Source organism: Gopherus evgoodei, chromosome 21 (assembly GCF_007399415.2).
Source record: "Gopherus evgoodei ecotype Sinaloan lineage chromosome 21, rGopEvg1_v1.p, whole genome shotgun sequence".
Taxonomy (NCBI): Eukaryota; Metazoa; Chordata; order Testudines; family Testudinidae; genus Gopherus; species Gopherus evgoodei.
In genome coordinates this window covers 2636081-2650086 of record NC_044342.1, presented here as the reverse complement: position 1 = coordinate 2650086, position 14006 = coordinate 2636081, and the positions used below count along the sequence as shown (strand labels likewise).

General features: G+C 39.8%; 1 protein-coding gene across 1 annotated transcript; it reads left to right on the top strand.

Moving 5' to 3' along the window:
• Positions 1-5665: 5665 nt before the first annotated feature.
• Positions 5666-6631, top strand: LOC115638423 (olfactory receptor 2D2-like). Its single transcript, XM_030540002.1, has one exon. The coding sequence runs from the start codon at positions 5666-5668 to the stop codon at positions 6629-6631; it is 966 nt and encodes a 321-aa protein (XP_030395862.1).
• Positions 6632-14006: the final 7375 nt, after the last annotated feature.

Below are 14006 nucleotides of genomic sequence, written 5' to 3'. Positions count from 1 at the left end.
ATCAGACAGGACCCTCTTTCAAAGAGGCCCCCAACCCTTTCAGAAGGGTTGGATGAACTTTGGCCTACTAGGAACCCGTAAGTTTGATGGGTGACCTCTGGTAAGCTTTGAGCATATGTAACTCACACACCACCTGGGTGTGTTGCTCTGTCCCATGTAGTGGCACCAAGACCACTTAGAGAGAGATTAATGAGTCTGCTACAGCTTTAGCTAAGGGCCATGTGGCTTTTAGCTCATGCAGTAGAGGCTCATGCATTTAGCTCCAGAGGCCCCAGGTTCAATCCTGCCTGCTGAACATATAAAACATGAACTTCTATTGTGTTTTTTTAATGTTGTCTCTGTGATGCTTTACCCCAAGAATAAATGCATTTTGCTTCATGAAGGCTGACTGGTGCCTGGGATAAACTGTTGTAGTCTCTGGGGAAAGGCTGATCACAGGAGTTTGACCCTGATCAGTCCTGCTGGGGAAAGCCCAGTGAGGTGTAGAGGGACTGCAGGTCTAAACCCCGGGTCTGGAGGGAGACAAACATGGGACTCCACTGCAGAGAGGGCAACTGGGAGCTTGAAACTTTAAGGAGGTGCCTGTGAAGAAGTCCAGGTGTGAAGTGGAGTCAAAGGTGCAGTTAACTCTGAAAGTGACACCTCGCTTCCCACCTTAGGTACCTAAGTCTAACATTTAGGTGCCACTGAGGTCCTCCAAAACCCTGCTAAGATGCTGCCTGACCCTGCAGGCCCAAAATACCCCTTGTCACCTACATTTGGCCATTAAAGTCCCTGAGGGAGCTTAAATTTTTGTCATTGGGCATGCATCCTGCTGCCTCTCTCACACCTAAGCCCCACTGGGCTCCTCAAACCAGGTGAAACTAGATGTTGCACTGCCCATCTCACCTGATCTGGTAGGTTTTCTCCACCTCACCCCTAACTCCACATAACATGTCTGTGGGGGAGGAGAAGAGGCATAGGCAATTTCCCTTAGGGAACTCACGTGGGATATGGGCAACCCCCAGTTCAATCCCTTTCTCTGTTTGATGAAGAGTGGGGATTTGAATAGGCAACCCACCTCAAAGGAGAGTGCTTAACCGCTTGATGGACACAGAGCCATTCTCATTCTCCCTTTGGCCCAAAGCATATTTATTTATGCATAGTGAAACCATTTCAACAGGAAGGACCCACTGCATACTATCTCATAGTCCAGTGGTTACAGCACTCATCTAAGAGGTGGAAGTGCTCTAACTTCAAATTCCTTAACCACATCAGGCAAGGAAGGGAACTGAACTGGTGTCTCTCACATCTCTATTTTTGTTCCTTAACCACTAGATTAGGGGCTATAAAGGGGCAGGACTCCTCATTCATATCTGTCCCCGATCCCCAGTCACTTTGCTTGGGGTTAAATATGGGCTGAAGCCTTTCTCATAAGAAACAGCTTTGTCACCTGACTCCAGGACATGGTTCCCAGCTGGGGATCCCAAGCATAAACAGATGCCTCCCTCTAACTTGGACTTAGGTGCCTAACTCTCCAAAGGGGTGCAGTTTATGACATATCAGCATTTGTTATTGGCTAGTTTAGGGAGCGTGCTGCTCAGTGTGCTGATTTTTGTGCATAGCATTGCTAGGTGTCTCTCTTTCCTCATGCATTGCATAGGTAGCCCAGGCACCTTAGCCACAGTTTGTGAATTCACCGGGTAGCTAGGTGCCTAAAAGTTAGGCATTGCAATAGTCAATGGTGCAACACCAAAGTGCCTTTGAGGATCCAAGACTAACCCTTCTTCCTTCTCTTGCTTTGCGTTGGGTACATGAAATCCTTGTCAGGGATCTACATAATGTACTTTAATAACCTCTAGAAATGATAGAGGAGAGTCAACACCTGAGGAGGTGCATATGGAGAGACCAGAAAGAGGATATAGGTGCAAGCAACCTCGTAACTCTGACTCCAAACTGAATTGTTTTTCCAACAAAAAATTAGGTTTGGGACTAAATGAAAATGTTGTGCAAACTGTGTGCTTTCATCAAAAACATTTAAATTTTGGTTGGAAAATAGAATGCAAGGCAGCTTTTATGGAAACTTTTGAACAACACTATTATCCTTTTCTACAATTTTTTTGTATATTAAGTTTTCTGCCAAAAAATTGTGTTTATGACTAAGAGAAATAGGCCGACGTTCAGTTTTTTGTTTTTTTGATGCAAAGTTAAAATTTTCTGCAGAACAAACTCAGCATTTTCAGACCAGCATTAATTTCAAATCAATATTTTTAACATTTTTATTTCAGAATCAAATTGAGATTAATTATCTAATATTTTAAAGTACCCAAAATATGTAAGAGTAATGATGATTATCTTAGGATGGGGAAAAAAGGGAAATTTGGAAGATGCAGTCAATTTTTCTGCTAAAAGGTAAGTTTCGGAATATAATGGGATTTTTTGTTATAAAAACATTGTGTAAAAAAATCATCTATTTCATTCTGTTCTACTCTATTCTACTGGCTCATTTAGATGTCATTTTGTTTTCAGAGATGGAGATTTTCAAAGACACAAATGGCAACTAGTCACCTAGAAGCATTTGACTTTTCCTGGGAGTCTGGTGCTTAACTACCATTTGTGCTTTTGAAAAATCTTTCCCAGAGTTGCTGTAGCTTTTTACTGAGCAATCATACACACCGGGCTCTGTCTCTCTCTCTCACGTGAAGACATTGCTTTCATTTTTTTCCCCTTTAATTGAAACTGAAAGCCAATTTGAACAGAAGGTTCCTGGCTTGCTCTTTGTGTACGATAAGACACCTGACTCTAGGAGAGTGCTTATGGTGTGGGTGCCAAGCAGAAATAAGTGCCAACTTCCCGAAGAGGAACGGAGCCTAGGACACCCTCCTCTCATCAGCATCTGGCTTAATGGGGGATCCACCCAGGTTGCTGGGTTTTGTGGATCCCATTTTTAGGTGCCCATCTCTCTCTGTGCATTACACAGGCAGCCTGGACACCTAACTCAGGTTTTTCTATTGTCTAGGTGCCTAAAGATTAGACATCATAATGCTCAGCAGTGTGGTTCGTAATCTATCCCCTAGTGGGTGCGGAAAATGTGGGGAATTCCCGTATGGCTTCTGTACCAGCCCCCTTGGTGTCAGTACCCCTTCGGGGAAAGAAATGATGTTCTCCTTGGGACATGGGAGAGCAGGCTACATGTCAGAGACATAGAGCCACTAGAATTATTTGGACTGGAATCAATAAATATCAATGGAGAATCTGGAAAGACGTTGGGAAGTCTTAATTGCTGAAAGTTGGGTACTCTCCCCCTCGCAGTGAAGCAGAGTAAAAACCTTGAGCTGGGGAGTAAAGGGAGAAGGTGTCCGATGTCTGTGTTAAGAACTGGGCTCACTGAAACTCAGCCTTTCAGTGGGGACTGAGAGACAAAGGGGATGGAGAGAGATTGAGCCAAAATACATCCTCCAACAGTATGGCTCAGAGGATCCCTGACTCTGGCCAGTGTGAACTCTCTCTTAGCCTTTGCTTCATAATGCTAACCTAAGGGCTTTCAGATGCTGTAGGCTACATGAATGGTCACCTTATTCTGAAAGGGCTGCCTGCTGACACCGCAGATACTGAGAGCATTGTGGTCTGAAGGGGCAGGGCAAATCTGGCTTGGCTGCACTCACTCAGGGAGCCACACTGACAGATGGGTATTTCTGATGACTGCAGGCTGAGTTTCGAAGTGGTGGAGGCCAGAGGATTTCCCCAGTGAGCCAATGTGTGTCCTTAGGGTCCAGTACCCTAAAGGGGCACTCCCAGGAGACTGGTTAAAGATTGGGACATAGACCAGACCTTGTTAATCTATGACAGTGAGATTTTTTATAGCACCTCAGTAGGGCAGGTGCTTACCTCTCATTTGTTATGAACCCAGCAGGATCTTGAAGCAGGTAAATACCATAAAAAATCTAGTCCTAAGTCACTTAGAGGTTTTTAAATTGTACCTAAATCTAATTGAAAGACAGTGGAAGTTGGGTGCATAAACCCCTCAGATCTCTTAGGAAATCAGTCCCTACATTGACTTTAGTGGAGTTGTGTCAATGGAGAAACAGTGTGAATGAGGGGACAATTAGGTCCAGTTTGTTGCAAAGCCACCTACTTCCTTCCTCAATGTTCCTCACTGCTCTGGGGTGTGGATGATGGGGAGGAATTTAGATAGATAGAGAGATAGATAGATGCAAAATTGATGCATGCACTTTACTATTTTTAAGGACTTTCCAACATCCCTGAAGGAACAAAAGACATGGAGAGCATCTTTATTCACATCTAAGCATCTCAATCCATGTTGTAATACAGTGGGTTGGAGGAATGTAATTGCCTTAATTCCCTTCTCATAGCCCATTGGTAGGGTGCTAGCCATCTGCGCAGAGGTGAATCTGGCCTCCTGTGAGAAAGGTAGCTAGATTAAGCCAAAAGGGGCATAATTTTCACCTTTTAACCTCAACAGCTTAGTGTCTGATCCAGTGAACCATTGGGAACCTTTGGGAATCATTGGGAACCATTCCAATTAGTTCTAAGGGCTTTGGACCAAGCCCTAAGATATGGTGGCTGACAGGAGAATATCCCCACAAGGCCTAGTGGTCTGGTTTAAATAACAGTGCTGATCACAGTCTATAAACAGTTTAATTAGTCCCTTTTGGGTTATCAAATGAGACACTATGTCTTTATATATTTCTGAGTTGGGACTGCTAATACACAATTCACTGTTTGAAGGTCAAAAATGGGGATGATGTATATTTTCATGTGACTCTTATTTACATTAGAAGACAACATGCTGTGAGAGGAGGGAACCAGAGAAATAAGATTCTGATTGTTGGAGAGGTGAAAGCAAGGGTTACAATTACATATAATGCCCACAGCCAAAAGGTAAAAGCGGATTCAGTTGTTGATCAGGATAAATATAATCAGACTTTTCAGGCATTTGTGAACAACAGACAACTGAACCATAATACAAAATTACAGTAAAGCTTTTGGGCTTGATTCTTTCCAATTTCATATTCTGTGTTGTCATTTACACCTGTTCAAAGCAAATGCATCAGAAGTGTAAAGTGCCGCCAGGGGTTTAAATGGGTGGAGAACTCAGATTTGGTAGCATTTTACACCTATTTTGTATTAATTTCTGCATTTCTGCATGGGGATAACTACCATAATAGTCTATATCATATTGAATACTATTATCTGTATTTGTTATTCAGTTTCTACTTCATTGTACTTACTGTATCTATGATAGCTAGCTAGCTAGCTAGATCTATCTTTTGGGTCTCTTCTTAAGCACTATTGAAGTTGACAAACAATCCTACTAAACTTAACCCATATTTTCTGATGATATTGGATGTGCGTATGGAGTATGTTGAGATTATTTCTCTTTAATTTTTGTTATTTCTAGGGTTGGAACTGGGGGGTTGGTTCAGATGAAGCATATTCTTGTCACTTGTACTTTCTTTAAGGGGATTGTAGTTGACGAGGTTCCATTGAATAATAACATTTATGAGATATGCTCTAGTTCAAAATGAATTATATCAGTGATGTTCTCTGGCCTGTGTTAAACAAGAGGTCAGACTAGATAATCACAAAGATCTCTTATGACCTTGAAATCTATGAATCACTTAATTTTCCTTTATGTCCATTTCCTTTTCTTTAGATGGAGCATATGGGCGTAACTGAAAAAGGGAATCAAACAGCCATCACAGAATTCATTCTTCTGGGATTTGGAGACTTCCCTGAAATGCAGCCCTTACTCTTTGTGACATTTTTATTCATCTACACCATAACCATGTCCGGCAACATTGTAATTGTTCTGGTGATAGCAGCTGATCACAATCTACATACCCCCATGTACTTCTTCCTAGGTAACTTATCTTTCCTGGAGATCTGCTACACCACCACCATTGTCCCCAAGATGCTAAGAAGTTTCCTTACAGTGAGAGAAGTGATTTTATTCATGGGTTGTGTAGCCCAGTTGTACATTTTTGGATCTTTGGCAGTCACTGAGTGCCTCCTTTTATCAATCATGTCCTATGATCGATATTTAGCGATATGCCATCCCTTGTCTTATGCATCTGTTATGAACTTTAAGGTTTGCCTTCAGCTAGCAGCTGGTTGTTGGATAACTGGCTTCCTGACCCCTATAGCAATGATGGTCTTGACTTTTACGTTGCCTTTCTGTGCTTCCAAGGAGGTTGGCCATTTCTTTTGTGATTTCATGCCTCTGTTAAAACTTTCCTGTACTGACACCCATTTGGTTGAATTTCTGTCTTTCACAGTGTCTGCCTGTGTGACCCTGGTCCCATTTCTACTAACCTTGACTTCCTACTGTAGGATCATTTTGACCATCCAGAGGATCCCTTCCACCATTGGGAAGCAAAAAGCCTTCTCCACCTGCTCCTCACACCTCCTGGTTGTTTCGATTTTCTATGGCACCATCATTATTGTTTATGGAGCCCCTGTAGGTAACCAGTCACCAGCTTTAAACAAGGCCTTCTCCCTGCTCTATACAGTCATCTCTCCCATGTTCAACCCCCTCATCTACAGCCTGAGGAACAAGGAGGTCAAATGTGCCCTGCGAAAGGTTGGAAGCAAAGTGTTCACTTTTCTAAAGAAGAGCAACATCCCGTAAGGTGACCAAGTGACTGAAATCAGAGAGCAGTTAGCATTTCAGGTGTTCTGGAGGTTCAGTGGAGAGGAAGTCAAGAAGCCCTGAAAAAGTCTGCAGGTATAAGGAATGCTTTCAGAAATTTGATGTCTCTAAAGCAAAATTAGCAATGGATGTTAGCAATCAAGTGTGAATTTCAAAAAAGAGTCAAAATGACCAGCTCATGAAAGAACAACCCATAAAAGAGATTGACCATCCAATTTATTTGGCAAAACATTAAAATAAATCAACATAAATTCACAAATAATTCAGTGGAGGAAAACAAGAACTCATTAACAATTACCATTGGTTTGGCTCTAATGAACAGCTGCAACATGTCTACATGTCTTTTCAAGAGATCAGAAACTATCCTATGCATCTCTGAACATTTCCTTCCGTGAATACTACTAATATATTTTTCTTTTTGAAGCTTTTTATTACTGCAAAGTTGCAATAAAACATTAACTTATTTTATTATACATTACTTATTCAGGGTCAAGTTAATATTCAAAGAATCTGGCTCAAGATTCTGGCTTGCTGGTTGGGGAGCCTTTCTTCTCACAGAATCATAGAGCCATAGGGTTAGAAGGAACCACAAGGGTCATCTAGTCTAACCCTGACTAGCCTCTCTTTGGTACTTCTCTTGTGCATGTACTTGGTGTGAAAGCTTTTCAATTACAAGGAAAATCCATTGACAATATCCCAGTTCCATAGGAGAAGACATCATATTTTTTCCAATATTGTGCAATATAGAGTATTACTGCTATCAATAAAATAAAAGAAATTAACATGTTCTGTTTAAAATGTAAAGCCTTTACTGGAGAATTAAGTAAGTAGTCCAAGGGATCTCTGGGAAACTGGCATTTTGTCATAAAGTGAATCTCTTTAATAATTTCCTCCCAAAATTGGCTAATTCCTATATACAATCACAACATGTACAAGTATGTTCCCCTTTCCTTGCAACCTGTCCAACAGTGTGCCTTCTTAGTAGCAAAAATGTGGTGGATCATGACTGGAGTCAAATGCCATACGCACATTAATTCATAAGCATTTTCTTCATGAGCTACACAAATTGAAGATGTATATCTTCTTTCCTGTGTACAGACCCACTCATCCAGGTCAATTTCTACTCAATCCAGGTCCAAATCCCTCTCCCATCATTTTATCTGGGTTGTTTTCTTATTAACACCCTTTTCAAACAAAATAGCATGTATCTTACAAATTAAACTTTTTGTTCCAGCTTGCTCTTGATTCAGCTCCTCAAATGTGGTTAAAAGGCTAAATAGACACGGATTACACAGTAAAATGTTTGACTTGTAAATGTTGAAAATACAGGATCTTTATGTTATTTACATTTTTATATAACTTTTGGTTTGATTTCAAATCAGGATTCAGGAACAGCTGTCTGAATTGAGTAATCTCAACTCTTACACACGACTGGATTAGATAACCTCTAGTTCTTTGATTCTATGAATACTCACTTTGATATATTCTAGGGATAAATTCCTGATTATTAATGAAAGCCATTAAGGGAGGGTTTCAGCATCGGCAACAGAAATTTAAAACAAAGTTGGAATTTTTCTGCTAATGTAGTCTAGATGAATGGGTGATTTTTTAAATTTTTTGATGACCTACATTTCTTTTTAACCCAACAATTACTATAAATAGCTTAATTTCTGCACCAGCCTTGTTTGATTTTGACCCTGTATTTGGATGGCCTATTGTTAAGACAGATTATCACATCTTTTAATTTTGATGAGTAATAATAATAAACCAGATTAGAAAGATAATCCACTCCTCTTTGTAGGTTTATGCAGAACTTTAGAACTCCCCCTTTGTCTTTTATGTTTCCATATGAATTTTAATAGCACACTCTGCCATCTTTTTAATGTCATTTCAGGCATACCAACAGGGATGTACTGAAACAAAAATAATAACTTATGCGGGGGGCGGGGACATTCTTCATTACTGAAGCTACCCCTGCCTAGCCAAAAAAAAAAAATCATATTTGTTTAATTCCTCCAAATCTTTTACTATTTTATTCCATAGTGGAGGGTAATTTGCCTTAAACGGATTTTTATGTTTCTTCTCAATTATATATTCCTAAATTCTTAAGAACACCTTTACCCATTTAAATGTATGTAGCTGACAATAGTTGGTTTTAACCCTTTCAGGAATATTCATTCCTAAATTTTCAGATTTCTCAGAGTTTATTTTGAAGCCTGATCTCTGACCAATTTCCAAAGTCATCTTTAACAAGGCTTCTGGATCATCCTGCAAATGTAAGACATCGGCAGCATACAGAGCTATTTTGTGTTCTATACCAGAAGATGCTTTGATATCTGTTACCAAGGGGCTATTTCTCACATCTGTTGCAAATGGCACTATTGCTAATCCAAACAATACAGTGGTAAGAGGCAATCTGGTCTTGTACACATAACCAATTGAAAAGTGGGGACTGGTGACCATTAACCAAATCAGATGCTCCAGGTTGAATTTACAGGACTAATATGCCCTTAGAAAACTGATTTCCAAAACCAGAGCTTACCAAAATATGTCTGAGATACTCCCACTCCAGACCGTCAAAGGCTTTCTCGGCAATACTTCTTTTCTTTTATCCCTCCCCCTGACTTTCCTGACATCTAGAAACTTTATCTGTGATGATTTTATGTTTTCTTCTGTTATACCAATTATATTAGACCAGTAAAAACCAGCAGGATCTTATTAAAGGGGATAAGACATTTGTCACATTTATTGTCAATACCGTAATAAAATAAAAGATAACAGCAAACAATGTTGTTTGGCTACTTATTCCTATGATTACTTATATATATATATATCCATTCACACAATCATTCATACAGGTTCTATATAGATATTATAGTTACCAGCCTAAAGTTGCTTGTGACAGAATACTGGCCAGGTACCCTGTACACAAGAGTGGAGCCGAGTCCGGGTCAGGTGCACCTGATGCTCCTGGAGGCTGGCAGCAGAACCATAGACTCAAAGTCCTCAGTCTTTAGAGTCCAGTTTTATAGGGATTTTTTCCTATGTTAGTTCATGGGAGTTGTTTCATTCTGCTGTTGCTTGATCAATCAGCAGGTGGCTGGCTCCATTCTGTAGGTGCTTGGGGTGGATTCCAGTTCGCCCTCCGGGGGTCATCTGGTTGATTCCACTTGACACCTTCTTCGGCCGACACTGAATTTTTCAGGCTGGTAACTCCCTAACCATTCATTCATCATTTAAACTAGGCACTCATTCACATACACTCTTTATCTTTTGGGGTGTTAAACTAGGCACTCATTCAAATACACTTTTAATCTTTAGATAAAAATGAATTTACAGAGGTGGATGTCTCTATTTGTAGTAATTATACAGTTTTGTCTGAGGCATAGGGTCAATTGACGGCTTGCGCGCTGAGTCAATTACCCAATTTAGCAGCTTACAGAGTCAATTGACAGCTCCCGCGCTGAGTCAATTGACCAATTGAGCACTACAAAGTTTCACTTAGAGAACAGGCGCTTAGAGTCTATTGACATTTAACAAGTTTTATACAAAGTATCTCTTTGGCTTCACACAGACACAGCTATTTCTAACAATAAATCATTACAAATTTACTTCTAACATAAATCTTAAGTTATAAAGTATCACTTAACAATAAATGAATAAATCATTCCAATTTTACTTCTAACATAAACCTTAAGTTCTAAAGTATTAATTAACAATAAATCAATAAATCATTTTTCACATAAACCATGTTTAATATAAACCTTTAAATATCCCTACACTTCTAGATCATTGATAAAAATTTTAAATAGCGTAGGGCTAAGAAGTGATGTTCTGGGGACCCCACGAGAAACACAGCCACTAGATGACAATTCCCCATTTACAGGTTCACTTTGATACCCTACTTATCAGCCAATTTTCAATCCATTTCTCTGTCAGGTTAATTTTATATTATTCTAGTTTTTCAATCAAAATTTCTTGCTGCACCAAGTCAAACTCTTTAGAAAAGTTTAATTATATTACATCGACAATATTACTTTTGTTAACCAAACACTTTATACACATTCAAAAGATCAAGTTGGCTTGACTGTATCTATTTGCCATAAAACCATGTAAATTAGCATTTGATTACATTACCCTCCTTTAAGTCTTTATTAATTGAGTCTCATTTCAACCACTTCATTATCTTGCCTGAGATTGGTCATGTTAATTGGCCTATAATTACCCGGGACATCCTGTTTACCCATTTAAAATTTGGCACAACTTTAGCTTTATTCTAATCTTCTAGCACTCACCCACTGCTCTGAGACTTACTGAAAATAAATTTTAAGAGTCCTAGAAGTATCTCAGCCAGCTCTTTTATAACTCCTGGGTGCAAGTTATCAGGATCTGCTGATTAAAATGTTTAACTTTAGTAGCTGCTATTTAACATCCTCCTGAAATACCAGTGGAAGAGAAAGAGTTTTTTCATGGCCATACGAAAAGACTATATAATATGTTTTTCCCAAACAGAGAACAGAAATATTAATTGAACACTTTTGCACTTTCTGCATTATTTATTATAATTATAGCTTTTCTAGCTAGAAAGAGACAATATCTTTTTGTTCCTTATAACAAACAAACAAACAAACAAACAAACAAACAAACAAACAAACAAACAAACAAACAAACAAACAAACATTGTCCTAAGTTCGACTAACCAAAGATTTCTCATTCTGTCCCTTATCTTCCCATATTAATTTTATACAATTCCTTACTTCTGATTTATACCCATTGCTATCAACTTCCCCTTTCTTTTGTTTGTTATATATTATTTTTACTTTTTACTTTTTATAACTCCCTTCATTTGCCCTGTAAACCAGGTCAGTTTTTAACTGGTATGGACTTCTTCCTTGAAGTTCCATGCTATCATTTAAGTTCCCACTACTGGAAAACAAGGCTTATATGGTAAACATAAGAAGGGGAGCTTGAGTGTGAATGATGGAATTTAAAGCAGCTAAGAAAGTTAGAAACCTAACTTCTATTTAAATTCAGTAAGTTCTGGGCTATTAATTCACATGGGCTACTTTGAAAATGGCAGTTTGATCTAGCTCTAACAACCAATGAGAGTTGGGAACATAATTCCTTTGGGCATAATTTAATTAACAATGGGAGCATACACAGAGATCCTGCTAAGTGACACTGAAACCTAGAATCTTGGAATCTTCAGCATAAAACAAATTGTCTCCTCCCACTTGAGCTCATCTGTGAGTGAATAGCCGGTTGTTATAGTAATTCAGGAAAACTGTAAAAACAAGCCACAGTGACGTACAGTATAAGGAAATGTTACATTTGGGTTTGAGATATTATGCAGGTGTCCACCTTCAATTGAAAGAGAAAAGGAGTAGACTGTCCTTTGAAAATCTATAACTTAATCCTTTTGCCTCATATTCAATTATATCAATGACCATCAGACATTTTATTTAAATTTTTGGTCCTTTGGATTACAATTCTACTAAATCCATGGTTTTTCAAAACCACTTAGCATCCTTCTTAATGCCTTTCGCATTGCTTCCTTCACCTCTTTGTTTCTTAAAGTGTAAATGAAAGGGTTTAATAGCGGGGTTACAACAGTGTTAAAGATGTTGATTGTTTTGTTCAAATCCAATGAGTTCTGTGCAGAAGGCTTGACATACAGAAAAATGGTGGAGCTGTACCAAATAGTCACAACGGTGAGGTGGGCAGAGCAAGTGGAAAAGGCCTTTTGCCGGCCTTCAGATGATGGGATTCTCAAGATGGTGGAGATGATGTGAATATAGGAGACCAGGGTTATCACGCATGAGATCACAACAACAATGATTGAGACAATGAACGTTGCAAGCTCAACAAAGCATGTGTCTGTGCAGGACAGTGCTATCAAGGCATCAATGTCACAAAGGAAATGATTGATGACTTTAGGGCCACAGAAGGACAATCTGGATATTAAAGTTGCTAGCACAGAGATAGCCAGGAACCCACACAGCCAAGAGAGGAGGGCCAGATGAGCAGAGAAAGTTCTGTTCATGAGGGAGCTGTAGTGCAATGGGTGGCATATGGCCAGATAGCGGTCATAGGCCATGACGGCCAGGAGGAAACATTCTGTGGATCCCATGGAGAGGAGAAAAAACAATTGCAGGAGGCAGACAGTGAATGAAATGGTTTGGCTTGTGCCCAGCATGATGCCAATGGCTTTGGGGACACATGCTGTGGTGTACCAGATCTCCAGGAAGGAGAGATTGCAGAGGAAGAAATACATGGGAGTGTGCAGGCGTGGGTGGGTCCTCACTAGGGCTATGATGGACATATTCCCTATGATGGTTAGGAAGTACATAACTGAAAACACCACAATAAGGAATATCTGAAAATACCAAGTGCCAGGAAAGCCCAGGAGAATGAACTCCTGCACGCTGGTTTGGTTTCTTATATCTGTCCCAGCCATGACGTCCATCTGTAAAGACATGAACGATCATAAGACATTTAAACGTGTTGAATACATGTTTGGATGTGCTAAAGTGAAGACTCAGAAATCTGGGACTAGAACTAATAGAAGATAAGGGAAAATGGGTGCTACTGAACATCGTTCTTCCTTGTGCAACATTCCACCTCCACAATAGAGATGAGAGCTCCACTCAACAGTCCTCTATGGCCCACGAGGATGCAGTGGGTGGCTGACAATATGGTATCTTTCTGTCTTGATGATTTAGCCCATCCACCCTTCTCCACTTACCCCTGAGAAAGCTTCAGGATTTGGCCCATTCTCTTCATGCCTCACCTTGACAATAATTTTGCTCTCTGCTCAGGACAGAGTAGGCATTTTTTTCAAAAGTCCCGTTGACTGTTCTAGAATTTCTACTCCTAAGTCACATACACTCTTCTGACTTTCAGTGGGTCTTACATCACTTAGGCCTAGAGCTTGTCAATTTTTTTTTTTTACAAAACTCTTTCCCATTGAAAAATTCCAATCTGTAGCCCAGTATCCTGTCTTCTGACAGTGGCCAATGCCATGTGCCCCAGAGGGGATTAACAGAATAGGCAATCACCAAGTGATCTATCCTCTGCTGCCCACTCCCAGCCTCTCGTAACCAGAAGTTAGGGACACCATCCCTGCCCGTGTTGGCTAATAGCCATTGATGAACCTATCCTCCATGAATTTATCTAGTTCTTTTTTTAACCCTTTATAGTGTTGTCCTTCACAACATTCTCTGGCAGGCATATCAAGGAAACATATTGGGTTTAGCTGAAAATTTCATCAGGATGGTTTCTCAGTTCCAGCATGGAATTTCTGATCAAAATGAAAACCTGAAAAAGAAATTATCTCTCTAGCCTAGTGGTTAGG

Excerpts from the sequence above, each read along its gene's own strand:
- LOC115638423 (XM_030540002.1), top strand. The coding sequence starts at position 5,666 with ATGGGCGTAACTGAAAAAGGGAATCAAACAGCCATCACAGAATTCATT.